This window comes from Mesoplodon bidens, assembly GCF_964165515.1.
Source record: "Mesoplodon bidens genome assembly, chromosome: 2".
Taxonomy (NCBI): Eukaryota; Metazoa; Chordata; class Mammalia; order Artiodactyla; family Ziphiidae; genus Mesoplodon; species Mesoplodon bidens.
This window is the reverse complement of record NC_138177.1, coordinates 102,797,683-102,818,722: the sequence shown is the minus strand read 5'-3', so window position 1 is coordinate 102,818,722 and position 21,040 is coordinate 102,797,683. Positions and strand designations below refer to the sequence as shown.

At 36.7% G+C, this 21,040-nt stretch overlaps 1 protein-coding gene across 2 annotated transcripts in view; it reads left to right on the top strand.

Moving 5' to 3' along the window:
- Nucleotides 1-21,040, top strand: part of ABCD3 (ATP binding cassette subfamily D member 3) — a 90,283-nt gene that overhangs the window by 19,666 nt on the left and 49,577 nt on the right. For both annotated transcript variants that reach the window (XM_081222788.1, XM_081222789.1), the window contains exons 2-4: nucleotides 4,153-4,189; nucleotides 10,451-10,549; nucleotides 14,894-14,982. In XM_081222788.1, the coding sequence (XP_081078914.1) occupies nucleotides 4,153-4,189; nucleotides 10,451-10,549; nucleotides 14,894-14,982 (225 nt within the window). The remainder of the gene's footprint in view (nucleotides 1-4,152; nucleotides 4,190-10,450; nucleotides 10,550-14,893; nucleotides 14,983-21,040) is intronic.

Genomic DNA, 21,040 nt, shown 5'->3' with positions numbered 1-21,040 from the left:
TAAAAGTGGTGAGTGTTGGCATCTTTGTAATGTCCCAGATCTTACAGAGACTCAGTCTTTTGTTAATTGGTATGATGATAGTTGTAGGTGTTTGGTGATGTCCTTTATCAGACTGAGGAAGTTCCTTTTATTTCTAGTTTGATGAGAGTCCTTAGGATGAGTAGGTGTTGGGTTTTATAGGCCTTTTCTGTATCTATTGATGTGATCATATGTTTATTCTTCTTTAGACTGTTAATATGATGAATTACATTGTTTTCTCAAATGTTAACCTGACTTTACATTTCTTGGATGAAACCTTCCTATACTTTTTATAGCTGGTTACTGATCTTGTCTTTTCTTTTTTGTAATGTCTTTGCCAAAGAAAAACGAGAAATTTGCAAAAGCACTTCTCGTAACATATCAAGTACAGAGGTTGTCTTGAGGGAAAGCACTGTGCAGTTGTTTGAGTTGTGAACTGAACTAGCCACCTTTTTTTGTTGTTTTTTTGGTGGAACATCATTTTTACTTGAAAGAAAGACTGAATAACTCTGGTTATTCAGCCTTGAATGTTGCAGACATTTTCTTGTAATGCCTTCAAGGAAAAACAGCTGGCAGTGTTTGTTGCTAATGTTACAGTTTAAGCTTTCAAGTGAAAATTAGAATTTGGAAATCTTGTCTGTTACCATGAGCTTGCTAGCTTCCCAGTGCTTAAGACCTTTCTGATGAGATTGGTGGTAATGTTAACAAATATAATTTAAAAAAATTGTATAATAAAATGTATTACATTTGGAAGGCCTACTATATAACTCAGTGAACCAGCATTTTCCAAATGACTAATGCATGATCTTAGAGAATTTTGAGTGGGTTAAAAGAGCCACTGAAAGTGTAACATAGGGGCTTCCCTGGTGGCACAGTGGTTGAGAATCCGCCTGCCAATTCAGGGGACACGGGTTCCATCCCTGGTCTGGGAAGATCCCACATGCTGCAGAGCAACTAAGCCCGCGAGCCACAACTACTGAGCCCATATGCTGCAACTACTGAAATCCGTGTGCCTAGAGCCCATGCTCCGCAACCAGAGAAGCCACCACAATGAGAAGCCTGCACACCAGAACGAAGAGTAGCCCCTGCTCACCGCAATTAGAGAAAGCCCGTGCACAGCAACGAAGACCCAACAGAGCCAAAAATAAATAAATAAAATAAATTTATTTTTTTAAAGTGTAATATAATATAGACCAGTGAATTTTATTGTATCAGAGTACAAGTTCATTGATATAATTATCAGACTGCATTGCAGCATTATAGTATCACAGAAGAATATCCACAGTTATTAGAATACTCCTGTTTTACAACTACCTATCTGAATTGCAGTAGATAGAACAAATACAGACTCAGATATGAGAATCCATTTGTCGTCTATTGAGCCAGACATAAAGGAGATTTGCCAAAATGTAAAAACAATGCCACTTTTCTTACTAAATTGTTTTGTTTGAGAAAATATAGCTGTTTTTATAAAAATTTTATTTAACATGTAATGTGTTTGTTGTCTTTAAATGAGTAAATAAGTATTTTTTAAATTTATGAGGTTGAAATTTCATATGATAAATATCCGTGTAACACAAATATATAAAAGTTGTTGGGGATCCTGAGACCACGAGGTTTGAGAAATGCTGATCTAGAATAGTGCCTAGCATGTAGTAAGCAATTAGTAGATGTTTGAATGCTTCTTGACCATGTCACTTTTATAATTTACCTGTCTTTTCAGTACCACATGCACTTGATAATGTATCTTTTCTGTGTGCCTTTGTTTCATACTCTAGCATCCAAGTTGTTTTTATATATCTTATCCTGGTACTGCGATTCTCTTTTCCTTGCCTTTGCCCATGCCTGGATGTTGGGCAAGGCAATGAAAAGGATTGATGCAGTAGTGCCGTCGTATTTTGGAAAGTGTGCTGATTTATTGAGTGAGAAGAAGATAGATGAGCAGCTCCTGACTGAACATGACATTGATATTGGTATAATAGATTGGTTTAAGGTCATCATTCACATAGTCACAAAATTAGATTTAAAAATAACTTCAGTTGGTTATACCCTGAAATGTAACAAGATAACTGATATTTAGTGATTATTCTAGATATTATAGACACCTCGCCATTTTGTGTGCATATTGATAATATATTTCAAACATGTTGAATACTTTTATTTTAATGGATTTAGCTCATAAATATAGTATACTGCTCTAATTTATCCTAAGTAATTTATATGTATTTATATAGCTGGTATCTTCAAAATTGAGGAAACATTAAAGAATTCTTTAAAAAGAGGAATTTAGAAAGCCTTATTTATAAAAGGGGCTCATAATTAACTGTGCATGCTTGAACATATATATAAAAGGCATTCTGTGAAACAGTTTTGCGGTCTCGTGGAAATTTAAAAACAGATGAACAATCCTGCAGTATAATTGAAACTAGAAACAGTAATAAACCTAAGCACTTTAAAAATGATAGCATCTACCGAATTGTATCAATAGTTATTTGCCTTTCTAACGTTATTCGGTGATGTGGTATCCTATTACTGAAAACGTTCACTGATTGCTGTACAGATTGCTGTGGCTCAACTAGGTATTGAACCTATAGGGTTGGGTAATATATGACCCCTGTAGTAGACAAGGAGATATGCTACCCAGATTCCCCTTCAAAGAAGGGCTCATTGTCCAGCTATGAGGAGTGCGGATTACCAGGTAGCCCCTTCTGCACACATCTCTAGGGTCTGCCTTACCTGCAGAGCTACCTCCCTCAAGGTCATGATCTCCCTGGAGCAGCATACATTTGCATGCTGAGCTAGAAAAAGGTTTAAAGACCTGACCATTTCATCCCATCACAGAGCACTATGATGGACAGTATTTGATTCAGGGCTTCCCACTTGGTTGGCTGAAATTTTGTTGGCCTATATCACAGTTTGAGTTCTGCCCAAACTTTCTTTCTTTGCCTTCCTTTCACAGGTACTGATCTCTAATAAACATTTTGTACTCCAAACACCACCTCACCTCTACTTTGGAGAAGCCAACCTGCAATAGCTCCTGATCTCATGGAACTAATATACTGGGAGGAAATATATGTTAAACAAGAGATTTAAAATGTGATTAATGTTATATAGAAGCATAGGGTGCTATGGTAGTGTGTATAAAAAGAAGCCAAGCCTGGTTATTATATTGTTTTGGGGGGAAGCCTGGGTTAATAGTCAGACCTGCGTTCAAGTGCTAGATTAACTACTTTGAGTAGCGTGAACCTTGGACGTGGTACTGACTTTTCCAAGCCAGTTTTTTCTTTTTTTTTTTAAATTAATTAATTTATTTTTGGCTGCGTTGGGTCTTTCTCTAGTTGCAGTGAGCGGGGGCTACTCTTGGTTGCGGTGTGCGGGCTTCTCATTGCGGTGGCTTCTCTTGTTGCGGAGCATGGGCTCTAGGCACGTGGGCTTCAGTAATTGTGGTGAGCGGGCTCAGTAGTTGTGACTCACGGGCTCTAGAGTGCAGGCTCAGTAGTTGTGGCACACGGGCTTAGTTGCTCCACAGCATGTGGGATCTTCCCAGACCAGGGCTCGAACCCATGTCCCTTGCATTGGCAGGCGGATTCTTAACCACTGTGCTGCCAGTGAAGTCCCCCAAGCCAGTATTTTCATTTGTAACATAGAAATGACACATGGTCTCCCATCCTTTAGGCAGCTAACCTGGGATTGCTCACGTGGCTGGGAAAAGATTCCCAGCAGCAAGAGAGTGAGCCAATGCACAAACGTTTTTCAAGCCCTTCCTTGTGTCAATTGCTAATGTCACGGCCAAGCCTTGATTCAAGGATGGAAAAACAGACTCTGCATCTCCATGGGAGAATTTGTAAAATAAGTGTATTTGTGTGTGTATGAAAAAATTACAGTGTAATGCCTGATACATTATAGTAGTAGTTAACATTTATTGAGCACCTTTTGTGATTTATACTTAGTAAGAGGACTGTGGATTATACAGTTGGACTATTGTATTTAATATATTCTATCTCAGTATGAAATGTAAAAGAAGAAACTCATTTGGAGGATTTGGTATATTCTTTTGATATCTTAAAATAATATTTTATGATGGGAACAGTTTGCAAATAAAGCTGTCTTGCTCTTTCTTCTTTTTCTCTGCAGTAAGAAAAATGGAAAACCACCATTACGGAACAATGAGGTAAAATTTATGCTGTCTACTCTTTGGGATTTCGTGCATTTATTTCATTTGTTTCATTATATATTTTTGAATTAGGATAAAATCATGGAATTTAAGAATTAGAAGGGAACTTAAATATCACCTCTAATCCACTACATATTATAGGAATTCTTCCTAAAATAGGAATCCTTGGTAGGTCACTTTTCGTATTTACTTGAATCTGTTCATTTGATGGAAAGTACTACCTAGGAGATAGCCATAACTGTATTAGTTCAAGTCCATGATGGAATTAATCTTCCCTCTCTAAGCCTCTATTTTGTTGTTTGTAGAAACACAGGACAAGTTTACTCTATTTTCTCTTAATAGACTCTCATATTGTTTGAAGATGGTTGTATTTTCTGAATCTTTTTCTCCCGCTAAGCAATCCTCATTCCTTCAAGTGTTTCTCAGGTGACATGGTTTCTAATTTTTCTTCAATTATGTATACATTCCTCTGGATCTATACTAGTTAGTTCCTCTAGACATCATGTTTAGGATAGAATGTAGTCTATGGTCTATAGAATGTAGTCTAATGTAGACGTGGTCTGACTAGTGTGGAATGCATCAGCACTACTACATTTCTTGATATGATGTGTTGATATGTTGCTAAAATTCAGCCTAAAGTTGCTTTTACTTCTTTAGCCATTACTTCTGTTTATATTAAGTGGAGTTTGTGATAAATTGTAAGCCTTCAGGTGTCTTTCTGATGAACAGCTCTTTTGACAGACGTCTGTATTCATTAGTTGATTTCTTTATTTCTTTTTTTAATAACAATTTTATTGAGATGTAATTCATATACCATAAAATCCATCTATTTAAGTGTACAATTCAGTGGTTTTAGTATGTTCACAGAGTTGTACAGCCATCACCACTATCTAATTTTAGAAAATTTTCAATTCCCCAGGAGGAAATTCCATACACATTAGCAGTCATTCCTCATTACCCTCTCCTCCTGGCCCTTGGTAACCACTGATCTACTTTCTGTCTCTATTGATTTGCCTATTTTGGACATTTCATGTAAATAGAATCATGTAATATGTGGCCTTTTGTGACTGGCTTCTTTCACTTAACATGATGTTTTCAAGGTTCATATGTATTGTTGAATGTATCAGTATTTCATTCTTTTTTATTGCTGAATAGTATTTCATTGTTTAGATATACCACATGTATTTATCCATCAGTTGAGGGAAATTTAAGTGGTTTCCCCCTTTTGGTCATTATGAATAATGCTGCTATTAACATTCATGTCAAGTTTTTGTGTGGACATATGTTTTCATTTCTCTTGGGTATATACTTAGGAGTAGACTTGCTAGGTCATATGGTAACTCAGTTGTTTCCCTGTAAATGTCAGCCTATAGGGTCTATACTATTAGTCTATTCTATAATATGTCTATTCTATTACTGTAATTTTCTTTTCTTTCTTTTTTTTTTTTCTTTTTGGCCACACTGCACAGCTTGCGGGATCTCAGTTCGCTGACCAGGGATTGAACCCGGGCCATGGAAGTGAAAGCCTGGAATCCTAACCACTAGGCCACCAGGGAACTCCCTAGTGTAATTCTGAATGTAATTCTAACATCTAGTTTGTTAAGTGGAAGGTATTATCTACAAACTTAATTTGTCTTCTCTATGTTCCTCACAATTGCTGATAATATTGTCTAGGTTAGGACCAGAAAATTCCTCTGTGGCATCTCTTGATCTTTGTTTTTTTAGTTATGGTTATTCAGCTGTGACTATATGCAACTGCAGAAAAATCTGGTCTTTATTTCTCCATTAAGGCCACAATAGTTTTATAAGAAACATCAAATTCCTTGATTAATTTGTTAATTCATTTATTAAGTCAGCCTGTCAACAAATATTGATTGAGCCCCTCATATATGCCTGGCATCGTTCTTGGTTCTGCGTGTATAGCAGTTAACAAAAGTTCCTACCCTCATGGAGCTTAATGTTGTGCATGTCAGCTAATATACTAGCACAGTATCCTTAACAAAGAAGGAAATTAGAAGGCTTTGACATGACTTCTTCCTAGTAAACTTATGCTGGCTTCTAGTGATTAGCGTCTCTTAGGTCTTCCTAAACCCTCAATATTAATGTCTATTCTCTGAATCTCCTGGAGATTGACATCAAAATTGCTGTACTTCAGTTTCCATAATCTTTGAAAAATGAGACAGGATATGCTTATCTCCAGTCATTTGGCAAATTTCCATCTTCATAATCTCTCATATCTAAATTATACTGAGTAATCAAACCTTAGTTATCTTAGTTATAGCTACTATTTGTATACCGCCGTATCTGAAAGTTCTAGGACATCAGTGAAACTATCCAGTACGGCAGTATTCATTCACTCATTTTTTAATTCTTCCTATTTTTTTGGTACATTTAAATATATATATACTTGTTTGCTAGTCATATAGTGTAAGCAAAATAAATTTAGTTTAGATCAAATGGTTGGCCAAAAAAAAGGTTTAAGGCAGTGTACGTCCTGATACCACATTTGTGAAATCTATAGGAAGTGCGCACACAGACATATGCTGAAATGAAATTTGGCAAGAGATGTGCCAAATATTAACAGTTGATGTCTCTCAGTAGTAGCCATAGGCTCCTTATTTTTGCTCATCAGAATTTTCTAATTTTACGGCAGTGAACGTGTGTCACTTATGAGGGGACGCAATTGAAAAGAATTTTTTATTGAAATTTTTTATAATCTTTGGTGGGATGGGTTGAGGTGAGACAAGTTTCATAAGACATGAGATTTAAGGAGAAAAATATTTAGATAGAGAATAGTATAAAGAGATAGTTGACTTGATTTTAAAATATTAATTCTTTTTGATGTAATACACAGGGTATAAAATTCAAAATATACAAATGTAGCACTGTGCTGGGTTTGGTCTTCAGCATTCCTATGCATATTTTTGTACTTTTGGGGTGTGTGTATCTCCATAAACAATATAGGTAGAATTATTTTGCTTATTGAAAAATTTTATAAATTGAATCATTGTATGTATCATTCTCCTTTTTTTTCAGCATAATGTTTTTTAAAGATCCATCTATGTTGATAGCTATAGATCTAGTTAATTAACCACTCTATAGTATTCTCTTGTATGAATATGAGCTGCTTCCTTTTCTACAGTTGTGTAGAATCTTCATTGCATAAATTTACCATGATTTATGTAGTATCTCATAATTGATGTACATTTAGGTTTTTAATTTTATAGTATTATAAAACAATATGCAAGTTTTTTCATTTATGTGTTTAAGCATATGTTCAGGAATACCTCTAGGATAAGTTTCTAAAAGTAAATTTGCAGGGTTGTTTTACATTTTGCAATGAGTGTACATTTTATATTTTGATAGATGCAACATAATAGTTATGTTGATTTATACTTCCCCTAACAATATCCAGAAATGCTTACACATTTGTCAGCACCACATGACCTTTTATTTGCTATTTCAGACATCTGTCTTTTCTGGTCAGTTCCGTTCATGTCACCTTTCTAAGTTGATTGACACATCAATAGGAACTTCTCATTGCCCTTTGACCTTGTTGCCTCCTGAATGTTAGGTACATTTTTTTTTTTCTGACTGCATTATTACTTTAGCTTCTTAAATGGTCTTTAATGGTTGTTGTTTTTTTTCTATGATTTGCATGTTATATTTATATCATAAAAGTGTTTTTTATATTTTTTAAAAATTACTGGGAAGTTTAAAGGTGGGGAAAGTCAATTGTGGTTAAAATGAATTCTTAGGAGAAGCTAGTGGTATTTATGAGATGTACTGTCTCTGTAAATATTTGCATTTAGATTGGTTTCAGGTATAACTTTTATTATGTATCAAGAATAGTACAGTGCTTGCTTTGGCAGCACATATACTAAAATTGGAATGATACAGAGAAGATTAGCATGGCCCCTGCGCAAGGATGACACGCAAATTCGTGAAGCGTTCCATGTTTTTTTTAAAAAAAAGAATGGTACAGCATCTTGATTATTTCTTCAGCCTGAGTCAGCCCTCCAGTCCAGATGTTTGGTGTTTCCTGACTTTAGGAAGTATATCGTTCCCTTTATGGATTCAAATGTAATGAAAATAATAAGGTCAGCTTTCAGACAGCTTAAGAAATAGGAGCAGTGACAACAGGGACAGAAGAAAAAGAGGAGGAGGAATTAATACCAGGTAAACTGCTAATTGTATACGACATGCTTCACTTTCTTATAACTTTTTTTTAAACCTACCTCATTGTTGGCCCTAGATCATTTCTTGAGAACAGCTGGAAATAGTTATCCTCAGTTTAAATCAGAAGGTGGCCATTTCACCTTGGAATTATTCTGTCTAAGGCTCAAGCTAGGGATGGAGAAGGTACTGACTTCTCCATTATGAAGGTGGGATGAAGTGAGGTAGGGAGGCAGTGACAGGAGGGAAACGAGAGTAGAGGTCTAACTTTCTTTAAAGGTAGTTGATGTACATAAAGCGCTTTCTCTTTATTCTTTTCTTCCTATACTTTCTCAGTTTGGGGAGGTGAAAGGGGAGATTTAGGTTGAAGTTGTAAGGTTTAGCTTGAGGAGAATAGGCTAGCTAGAGTAAATAGACTGCGAGTAGGGCGTTTTGTGTCTTGTTCACTGGTGTGTCCCCATGGTTTAGAACAGTGCCTTGGGCCAAGTAAATATTGAATGAATGAATACATACATGTGTGAATGAAGTAGACTAGGCCTGTGACTCAGGGGGATGGGGTTTACAACCTTTGTACGGTTTGAAAGACCTGAACTCTGTTCCAGCCGTTACACAGTAGGTTGGTTCTTATCCAGTTCTTTCTGTCCTAGTCTTTCTGATCTAACTCTACACACCCAGTGCCTTCATCTCTTGTCTACAATTCTGTACGATATGCAGCGTCTATTTATTAGGATTACATATATAAAGCCCTTAGCACAGTGAGTGACATATGGATGGTAGCTTATTATTCTAATTCAATACACAAACAACTCATTTAAGGTTTATCAAGTTAGATATTAATTTAATTAAAGCATATTTACAGCAAAATTTGTCTAACTAATAGAATTTACTATACCATGGGTATTTGTTTATCAAGAGCACAGTAGTTAATACATAAGTGAGCTGTGATTATAGGAGTTGGGGAAAGGAGCTCAACTGGGGATGGAGTCCTTCTGGAGAGTCTTGCCTATTAAGTTTCTTCTGCCTGTTCTTCCAGACAGCCCAAGGGTAATGAAGTAAATAACATCCACTATACCCAGTTTGTGTCACTCTTTCCTTATCCTTGCAAATGGTTTTATAGCTCTATTTCCTTGGACCAGTGAAAATGAAGAAATATCTGAGGGTAATAAAATGATTTACTGCTCTTAATTATTGTCAGTGGTTTCCCTCTACACTAACAGTAAACTCTAAATCCTTCTATGGCTTCAGGGCTCTGTTTTTTTATAGGTCCTGCCCATCTCTTCAGCTTCTCTCCTTTTGTCCCCTCTGCTCTAGCAGCACTGTCATCTTGCTCTTCAGTGTGCATACCAATTTTATTCCTGAACTGGGTTTTGTGCTTGGTGTTCCCTGTGCTTTACTACCCTCCCCCAAAGAGACCTTTCTTCTCATACTTTTCTGGATCATTCTTTTTCTCTTGACCCTGCCTAGTCTATCTGTAACAGTTTATTTATTGGTTTATTTTTATCTGGATTTCTCCTGCTAGAATGTAAACTGTATAAGTGAGGGAACCTTGTCTGTCTTTGAATTTGTAAGGAAGAGTGCATATTAGAAATGTTAAATGATAAATCTAGGAATCCAAAAGTTTCCTGTAATAGATAGCAGGAAAACTCCTGTTCAGGATTTTTAAAAAATTCTGTTAATAAGGAAGTGAATGATGAACAAACGGTGATGATATGGATAATGGCCATTTCTTAGCTGTCCTCTGACCTCATCTTCTACTTTCTCTTGCTTACAGCTCCAGCCAGATTGGCCATTTTGTTATTAAACGAGCTTTTACCTTGGTATTTGGCATTTGCTGTTTCTTCTGTTTGCAGTGTTCTTTTTCCAGATATTTCTGCAACTTTACTTCTGAAAGAATTTCTCACTTCCTTATTCAGTTTTTGGTAACAACTTAGTTTCTTGAAAGCATGTTTGAATATGAAGACTATGTTCTTCAAATGCAGTATCCATCTTAGCAGTTGTTTATGTTGCCTTAGATGAAGCATGGTTCTTTAATCTTATTTGTTATAACTATTTTAAAAGCTTTCTTTCTTTTTTTTAATGTAGAAAGAGGGGAAAAAAGAACGAGCTGTGGTGGACAAGGTGTTTTTTTCAAGGCTCACACGAATTCTGAAAATCATGGTCCCTAGAACATTTTGTAAAGAGGTAAGTCTTATGAAACGATAATGTTAAGTGTTCAACTTTAAAGCTTATGTGAGATCAGAACAATAGAATTATAAAGCCTTTGTTCTACTGCAGGTCAAGTGTCTCCTCGGTAGGTAATGAAGACTAAATTTTTGTCTGAGTCATTGCCTGTCATGCAAGTACCCTTGTTGTTCAGCGCCAGTTTTTAAATGATTTTCTCTTGTTTATGAAATATTATTTTATTATATTTTATGTGAAATACTAGAGTACTTCAGTACAGCCAGCCTAAATGGTGTTGCTTTATTATAATATAATGAAAACGAGATTAAATTTAGAAAGACCTTTTTATTACATTAAGATGTTAACAAGTAGCATTGATATGGCATATGTTTGAGAGTTGCTTCATATTTGATTAAATATGTTTTTAAGATACCTGAATTCTTCAAGTATTTTTAGGAAGTGAACTGGTTGTAAGAATAAAGTTTTATTATTCTTTCATTTGCTCTTTTGTCAAGATTATCTTTGTCATGATTTTTTTTTTTTTTTTTTTTTTTTGCGGTACGCGGGCCTCTCACTGTTGTGGGCTCTCCCGTTGCGGAGCACAGGCTCCGGACGCGCAGGCTCAGCGGCCATGGCTCACGGGCCCAGCTGCTCCGCGGCATGTGGGATCTTCCCGGACCGGGGCACGAACCCGTGTCCCCTGCATCGGCAGGCGGACTCTCAACCACTGCGCCACCAGGGGAGCCCCTGTCATGATTTTTTAAGTATTTTAATGATTAAAAAATAAAATAATGCTGTGTTCTCCATCTTTAATTACCTTAGTATTCTCCTTTTGTACAACTAGAAATATTATCACTGTTGACTCTTTCTCCTCCCCATACCTACCTCTCATCCTTTCAGTCACTGGTATCTGCTAATTTTTCTTTCTAAATATTCTTACCTAGATATTACAGTGTTCTTAATTAGTCTCATTTCAAAGAATCTCTCCTTTTTAAATCTTTTCTGCCAAGTTTGTCTTCTTCAAACATAATTGTTTCCCACCGTTCAAATTTTAAAAAGCATTAGGCTTGTAATCTATTGATAGCAGGAAAAGGATAAGATGTTCCAAAAGCACTATAATTCTCAAAGGAAAGGCACATTCCTCCATCACACTGGACTTGCTCTCCTTCCCCTCACTTCAGCATCATGTCTTGTTGACTCTGCCCTTAAAAGAGACTCTAAAAAATAATTTAATAACATTTGGTTTTTTTCTAATTAGAGATCCTATGTGTTTCTTGAAGAAAAATTGGAAAATGCACTTTTTAAATCTGCTTCGTCCCTTATATTTCAAATGTTTTTTCCAAGCATCCTTGAGTTTCTCTTCGATTAGTCCCTTACTTTCCATTTTTACTGTTCTCACTTGCTTGGATTATTATAATCTCTTCTCCTTTTCCAACTAGTCTTCTTTCTAAAACCTGAATAAGAACACTTGGCTTCTTTTCTCCTGTGGGGTAAATCACAACGTGACTTTGCCCTTCCTTTGCATACCATCTACTTGGAAGGTTCTTTGCTGTTTTGTAGCCAGGCCTTGTGCCCTCGTACTTTCATGACACCATTGTTTGTGACAACACCCCCAACAAAAACAGATATGTTTAAAAAACAGCTTAATGCTCTTTATCTTCTTTGTGAAGGCATCCCGTGACTCTCTGGATATAATTAATTGTTTTCTCATTCTACAATTTACCTGACTTTGAAGAATCTTTATTTAAAATACAAGCTCTTCTCTGGAAAGATTTTTGTATTACCCCCCCCCTTATCAGTTAACAGCTTAATGTTCATTTAACCTTTTAGCAGAGGTTTGCTGAATATGAAATGAATGTGAGACATTGAATAGATCTCTGGGAGTTAGTAAGAAGGTAGATGGGCCTAACTTGGCCAACCTCCCAGTTCTGTCAAGGTATATCCATGCCACAGAGCCATTTTATGAACCATCTTTGAGGGATATAAAAATCCGGGCTTAACCCCAGTTCAAGAAAGTGAAATAAACTCCAGTAGAAATCACAGATAAGTGGAGGTAGAGATAGAGAGATTAATTTAATCAATTTATGAAATAAAAATACTGCATATGGGGCTTCCCTGGTGGCGCAGTGGTTGAGAGTCTGCCTGCCGATGCAGGGGACACAGGTTTGTGCCCCGGTCTGGGAAGATCCCACATGCCGTGGAGCGGCTGGGCCCGTGAGCCATGGCCTCTGAGCCTGCGCGTCCGGAGCCTGTGCGTCCGGAGCCTGTGCTCCGCAGTGGGAGAGGCCACAACAGTGAGAGGCCCATGTATCGCAAAAAAAAAAATAAAATAAAAAATAAAATACTGCATATGAACATATGGAAGTTCATCTGTATCATAAGGTGAGGGACTGCCTAAATCAAGCCTATCTTTAGTTTCTGACATATTCTACGAACCCAGTAATGGAATTATGGTGATTCTGAGGACAGCCTTTGCATAAAAAGGCATTTCAGGACTGTCAGTAATCACAGTTCGGCAGATTTTGCTAAATGAGGCAATAAACTTGATACTTATTTAAAGAAAAAATTAAGCAAAGTATATAAAATAAAGGAAAAAATAAACTATCTTTGTCTAATGTTACCTTTATTCCTCAAATGATTAATTGAGGATTGAGGCTGTACTTAAGGTCTGAATTAAAAGTTAGCATTACCGTTAAAGTGTCATCTACAGATAGGATTTATTAAAATCAGTAGGTTCTTCTGTTGTCAGTTTAATACCTAACTTCGAGATGGTGGGACAGGGTAGGAAGATGGTATCTTCCTTGCTGGACAACTCTGGCAAACGTTGGGGGAGCAGCTGTCACAACTCAGTTGTGTAGACTTTCTTTGACATTGTCCTCTTTCTTATGGATTCATTTATTACTTCCGTGTTTATGACTCCCTGCCTTGTCTTTCACTTAAGGGCTGTATTTTCAGTACCTTCACCTTTTTTAAAAAACAAGCTTTGTTTTGCAAATATTACAGAAGTCATAGATGCATTTGCCCCTCAATTCCATAACTTTGAAATCAAACACCTTATCCAACAAACATTCCCCCTGCCGCACACCCTCTTCTCTGACTTTAGCTTCTATGCTGCTGTCGTATTTTTCCCATTTAGAAAGTTTAAGGTCACCTTTGAATGGGTGTGTGTTGCAATTGGAGGCTGGAGGGTAGATTTTCATCCCACACAAAGACAATTGACTCCTATCCAGCCACTCAGCCTCTCATCTCTCCCCCATGATGATCCATCTTGCCCAGCATTGCTTAAGTAAACAACACTTTTTAATATTTTGTTCTACCTAAAAGCTTGCAGTAGTTTTATAAGCTCTGCTGGATATGCAATACCATAATTCATATGGTTTTAATCTATTTTTATTTTTATTTTTTATTTATTTTATTTTTTTATTTTTATTTTTATTTTATTTTTTTTTGCTGTACGCGGGCCTCTCACTGCTGTGGCCTCTCCCGTTGCGGAGCACAGGCTCCGGACACACAGGCTCCGCAGCCATGGCTCGCGGGCCCAGCCGCTCCGCGGCATGTGGGATCTTCCGGGATAGGGGCACGAACCCGTGTCCCCTCCATCGGCAGGCGGACTCTCAACCACTGCGCCACCAGGGAAGCCCTAATCTATTTTTATTTTCCGTGAAATCTGTTTTTTTTTTTACTCATAATCCTTATTTTCTCCTTTGTTTTACTTGGTTTATTTAATGTATTTCTAATGTCATAAGCCTTTTTTGCTACCTCAGACCTTTCGATCCTGCCACGTATCACATGAAGTGATGCAAATATCCTTACCTACACTGGTCTGTTTTCTTACATTTTATGTGTAAATTTGCCTTAATAAATAAATTGAAAGCCCTGCAAGGGCAGGGGCACTATTAAGAGATTTTTCTAACAAACCGAACCAAATTTATTCTACTTAAGCAAAATTTTAGGCTCCAGTATTTGTTCTTAACTGTATATTGGTAGTTGTCATTTTTCTTTATTAGAGTTGTATATTAAAAACATAGGACAATCACAATACACTGTGATTTAGGTAGTCTAAGTTATACTGCTGGTTTCTGTCATTGACTAATTATATGAAGGGAAGTGATTTGACCTGCCTGGGATTCACTTTTGAATCTGGATGAAAAATTAGATTAAATGATCTATAAGGCCTTTTCCATTTACATTATATTTTAAACTTCTTTCAAAATTATATTTAAAAATAACCTGTAGGTAAAATGTCAGCCAACTACATTAAAGCTAGAATAAAGCTTTGAATTTAGAAACCAAAAATCTTTACCAAAGTAATGTTTCTTTTAACTTTCTTAAATGCATTTAATTAATTTACCTGGTTTATTTTAGACAGGTTACCTGATACTTATTGCTGTTATGCTGGTGTCTCGAACATACTGTGATGTTTGGATGATTCAGAACGGGACACTCATTGAAAGGTATTTTTCATCTTCCTCCTGTATGTATGAAATACTAATTTGTGTCATATTTAAGTATTATTTTAAGCAAGAAATAGATTCTAAGTTAGGTATAAATACTTAAGTCAAATTATGTCTTTGTTCATTTACTTAGTAGATATTTATTGTCTCCCTTGTGCCACAGGCAGTGATAGGGATGTACCCATGAGTGAACAGGAGAGAGCCTGTACCAAGCCCTGCAGAGCTGCCCGTTTATAGAGGGTCAGAGACAAGTAAACAGAAAATTATGGAACTTCCCTGGCGGTCCAGTGGTTAAGACTCCATGCTTCCACTGAAGGGGGCACAGGTCCGATCCCTAGTTGGGGAACTAAGATATCGCATGCCCCCAGGGCCCGGCCAAAAAAAAGAAAGAAAGAAAGAAAATTAATATGCAGTATAATAAATGCTGTAGTGGGAACTTAAAAAGTCACCAAGCTGGATGTCTGAAATTAATGAGATAATTTGAGGAAAATATCAAAGCATTTCAGGGAATCATGTTGAGAATGTTTATTAAACAGAAAAAAATTCTTAGACATTTTCTTCAGTTTCTGAAGTTAGTGCTTTATATATTTTTTCATTATAGTCTTTGTACATATATTAATCACTGCAATTGATGATTTGGAATTTAAAAACAAAAGAACAGTTGGGATATTAACATTTATCTGTTAATAAAGGATTTATTCCTCATGATACCAATTTGAATGTCAGTAAAAAACTTTTTCTTGGAATTTTGTTTCCCGGCATGCAGTATTCTATCAGAAAATTTCTTAAAGTACTTAATATAACATAACTGTTTGAATGACAGTACTTAAAATTTTTAAATGCTCCCAAATTTTGTAAGTTTTTTTCTGACATCCTTGATTTGTGTGTGGCTTAGAGGATTTGTAGGAGAGGCAGAATGCTTTATGCAGGCGTTTTCTGACTCATCTCTCTAGAAGAACAAAGACTGTTATCTGCATAGGATTAAAGCCATGACCATGTGCCTCTGAATATGTGTAAATGGTATAGATGCCAATATTCAATTCAGGTCTCCCTGAATCCTTTGGTCAGTCCCATGCCTTTTTATTTTAATCAAAATAATATATGAAAAGCTTAAAAAGTAAAACATGAATATAGTTTAATATCAAATAGCCTTACAGGACTTAATCACAAAAACATTAGTTCTGTGCCCCATTCCTCCCACCTGTAACTGTCATTCCTGGAGCCAGTTGTCTTCTGTTCTTTCTACTGTTTCATCTCTTATTTTGTCTCTGCATTTCATTGTAACACACTTATGTTACTGCCTCTAGATTTTTCAGTCTTAGAGAATATGCGTGTATTTATTTCTCTTTTGGAAGATGAGAATTACCTCTTTTACACTCCTACCCATGTCTGTGCTCATTCTCTCAATGTTATATCACAGTTTTTTGTTAAATCAGAATTTATTGTTTACATGATTTTGACTTTTGTTTATAGCTGAGCCAAATGCTCTTCTTGGGTAGTTTCTTTTATATACAACTTCTTTTCCTGGCATTTATAAATTGCAGGTTTTTGTGTACATTAATATTTTGCCTACTTCTTACTAATTCAGCTCAAGCTTATTGACAGCACTATAAAATCTCACTATTTGGGGGCTTCCCTGGTGGCGCAGTGGTTGAGAGTCCGCCTGCCGATGCAGGGGACACGGGTTCGTGCCCCGGACCGGGAAGATCCCACATGCCGCAGAGCGGCTGGGCCCGTAAGCCATGACCACTGAGCCTGCGCGTCCGAGCCTGCGCTCCGCAACGGGAGAGGCCACAACAGTGAGAGGCCCGCGTACCGCAAAAAAAAAAAAAATCATCTCAGTATTGTAATATGTCAAACACTAGATAACTTACTGATTTTTATCTATTACCACCCCACCCCATACCTCTTGTTAGTTTTCTGTCCTCCGGCTCTCATTAGGATTGATTGTGCTTTAGCTTCACTAAATAGCAGTCATGTTTGAATTTACTTTTATCATGATCTTAGGAATTTTTTTCTTCTTTCTTTCCTGCATTAAATAACTCCTATGTTCTGGATCTTTTGTTTTCCTCTTCCTCAGTTTACGTTCTCATTTTGGCAGATGCAGTCTTTTTCTGAGAAAAGGTTACAAGGGAAGTAAAATTTTGAGACCTTGTGGGTCTGATAAAGTCTTCTACTCTCACACTTGATTGATAATTTAGCTGTATTTATTCATTCTAAATTGGAAATCACTTTTTTTCAGAATTTGGAAAGCATCACCCTGTTGTCTTCTATAGGACTCTGTGGTTCTCAACCTCGGCTGCAGTATAATTAGAATGATCTGGGGAATTTTGAGACCTACTAATGCCTGGGCCCACCCCTAGAGATTCTGATTCAGTCATTACTTTTTGAAGCATCCCAGGTGATCCTAACCTTGATCCCAGCCAAGGTTAAAAACTACTGATCTAGCTTCCACATTTGGTGTTGAGTCCCATTCCTGTGCTGATTGCCCGCCCTTAGCAGCGGATCTCTTTTACCTGCTTTGGAAGCTTTTATTTCTTTATTGTTGATGTATTATTGCTGGTGTTATGGGAATTTCACTGAATGTTGGTGTGAATTTTTTTTTATTCCTTGTGTTTGTGCTAGGCATTAGGTGGGCTCTTTGCAATCTAGAAACTCATTCTTCATTCTGAAGAATGAAATTTTCTTGTGTTCTTAAAAAAGTTCTTCCTCTCCAGTTTTTTCTGTGCTTTTTCTGGAATCTTAGTTGAGTGTTGGACTTCCTGGACTGATCTTCTGCCTATAATTTCTCTGTTTACATCTCTGACATTTTATATTATATTATAGGAGATTTCTTTTAACTTTATCATCCAGTGAATTTGTATCTGTTTTAATTTTATTTGCAGGAGCTATCTTTTTGTATGAATGTTCATTTTTGTAGCAGTCATTCTTTCAAGTCTGTGACTTTCAGTGTCCTTTGTTGTTCTGATCTTTGTCATTCCGTTTAGAGCTTTCCTTAAGCAGTCACTCTTGGCTGTGTGTTCATATTTAACTTGCTAGAAGCCAAGTTGTGGGATTGTTGATTGTCTGGTTTCCCTGAAGGGAATTTGTGGGGGGAGTCTGGTCCGTTCTGTGGGTTTGTGCCCCAGTGAGGAATCCTCTAACGAATTCTAAGAAGTTAAGCATGAGTGTGATTGAAGTATTTGTTCATTGCTGCTAGCGCATCAGCTTTAGCAGGATCAGTTCTGTTAAGTTCTCTTTCTATGAGCTTTGTGCACAAGTAATTGGAGTCATTTGTATAATTAATACAGAGAAGACATTTATGTCCTTTTACATGGTTATAGAATTTTATATTTTTTTCCTTTGATGGCTTTACTTATTATTTAAATGTCATATCTGTTAATAAAAATACAGGCTCCCCAACTGTAGTGTTATTAATTACCTGTGACAAAAATAACAGGTTACATCCACTGTGAATAACATTATATTAAATATCTGTGTACAGTCAGTCACATGATACATATAAAGAACCCTGTACAATCATGGTATAGTATAGAAGATTATTTTTTAAAGTTTTTTGCCTTTTATTCAGATTTTGTGATTTCATGTTTTTGTAACCTAAAAGAATAATATTTAATTTTCTAAACTAGGGATTCCCAACTTTAATTAAATAGGTGCTTATTTTAATTTTCTCAAAGACTGAATGCTCTAGAGAAAATCCATCACCAAGAGTATGTGGTGCATTAATTTAATGGGTAATGATGAATAAGAGGAAAGTTATTATGTAGCATGAGCCAACTTATAATTCTACTCAGCAACTTGTTGGGTACTCAGCCTTAAAATTCAGTTATGAGATGTAGAAAAAAATAAAAAAACAAAAACTTTAAGAGTTTTTAAGAAACATATGATTTTGACATAATTTAAGCTTGCAGAAAAGCTGCAAGAATAGTACAGGGAGCTTCCTTATACTCTTAACCCAAATTCACGATTCCGAAGCAGTCATTTTATTTATTTGTTTGTTTGTTTGTTTATTAGCTGCATTAGGTCTTTGTTGCTGCGTGTGGGCTTTCTCTAATTGCGACGAGCAGGGACTACTGTTTGTTGTGTTGTGCGGGCTTCTCATTGTGGTGGTTTCTCTTGTTGTGGAGCACAGGCTGTAGGTGTGTGGGCTTCAGTAGTTGCAGCAAGTGGGCTCAGTAGTTACAGCACGCAGGCCCTAGAGTGCACGGGCTTCAGTAGTTGTGGCGCGTGGGCTCAATAGTTATAGCTGCAGGCTCTAGAGCACAGGCTCAGTAGTTGTGGCACACGAGCTTAGCTGCTCTGCGGCATGTGGCATCTTCCCGGACCAGGGATTGATCCCGTGTCCCCTGCATTGGCAGGCGGATTCTCAACCACTGCACTACCAGGGAAATCCCTGAAGCAGTCATTTAAAAATTAATTGTTGAGGACTTCCTTGACAGTCCAGTGGTTAAGACTGCGCACTTCCACTGCGGGGGGCATGAGTTCAATCCCTGGTCGGGGAAGATCCCGCATACTGTGCAGTGTGGCCTAAATAAATAAATAAATAAAATTAATGGTTGAGTTTGGGTTTTTTTTGAGCATGAGCCACCTCTTCTCCTTGCTTGGCCCTGCAATAAACCTTTCTCTGCTCCTCCCTCAAAAAAACAAAAACAAAAGTTAATTGTTTACTTTCTCCTGAGTAAAGATTTTTGAGCTTCTGCTATGCATGAGATCTTTTGATATTTGGTCAAATTAAAAGTTTTAAAATATTGTGAATTCATAATATAGAACAGTTTTATTTGAAAAATTAACACATTTCTCCAACTTGCTACTAAAGCTACATTGTAAACTTTATTTGTCTTTTCCATTTTGCCTATTGCAAAGTGTGTTTAGATTTATGTTCTTCTGCTAAAATAGAGTCACAAAGAGACTTGTTATGGTCCTTAATGTACTTAATTTTAATATCCTTTACATCTTTTAGGCTTACTTGTTAGCAGTGACTAATGATTTCGGAATGGGGCAGATTTTAATAGGGCAGACCCCTTCTTTAAGGTAGAAACTGGCAATTCTGTGATATGGAAGGTAATATTTCATATCTTGTTGCTGCTGCTGAGGAGGAAGAAATTCCCCTCTGCCCTTCTAGGTTATTCTGGCTGGTCTAAGAATTAAATGGGCGTGAGACAGATTAACAGGAGAAAATCAGACAAAAGTATAATAACATGTGTACATGGGAGAGACCCAGGAGAACTTAGTAACTTGCCAGAATAGCCGAAGCCCTCATCTTGTGTAGCTTTTTTTTTTTTTTTTTTTTTTCCTCATCTTGAATACCATCTTCAGCTAACGACAGAGAGGATGTTGGGGGTAGGGGTTTGGGACTTCACAGGGGAGGAAGGCAATTCACATGAAGATGGAAAAGCAAATGTTTGGTAAACAAATGTTTGCTGGGCCATGTGGAGACTCTGGTACACAGCATGGACTCTGATCTCTAGGTCCTGCCTACTTTCCCCGCACACACTTAGCCCATATGCGTTGCAGATATCTCTGGTCATAGCTCTGTTCTGGGAGCAGGCCATTTTATCTAAATTCTTTAGGCAGCTAAGGGGGAGGCAAAAAGAAAGACTTCCTGAGGCTTCTGTTTCTTAAAAATAATCAGTCTAAAATAATCCTTATGCCAAAGAAACACATTTTGGGGTGGCAGAGTTTGTTCCCCTATACTGCCGTATGTAATCATAAATATATATTTTATTTTTAACCACTTGGCTATAAGTAGCATTTCAAAATTACCAAACTATCTTAAGATTCCTGTATGTTTTAGAAGTAACTATGATTGGGACTACTCTAAAATTACTTTATTGATGATTATTTTTCTTTTGCAGCGGACTAATAAGCAGAAATAAAGCTTTATTCAAGAAACCATTTTTTAAATTTGTAGCTGCTACTCCAGTGGTAAACCATTGTTGAATGATGGCATGTGCTTTACCAAAGTTTGATAATCTTGTGTGTTTCACAGCTTGGGCAGCACTAAAGCACTTTGGTTTTATGTAAAGTTTGGTTCAAATAATTTTAATTTAAACCTCTA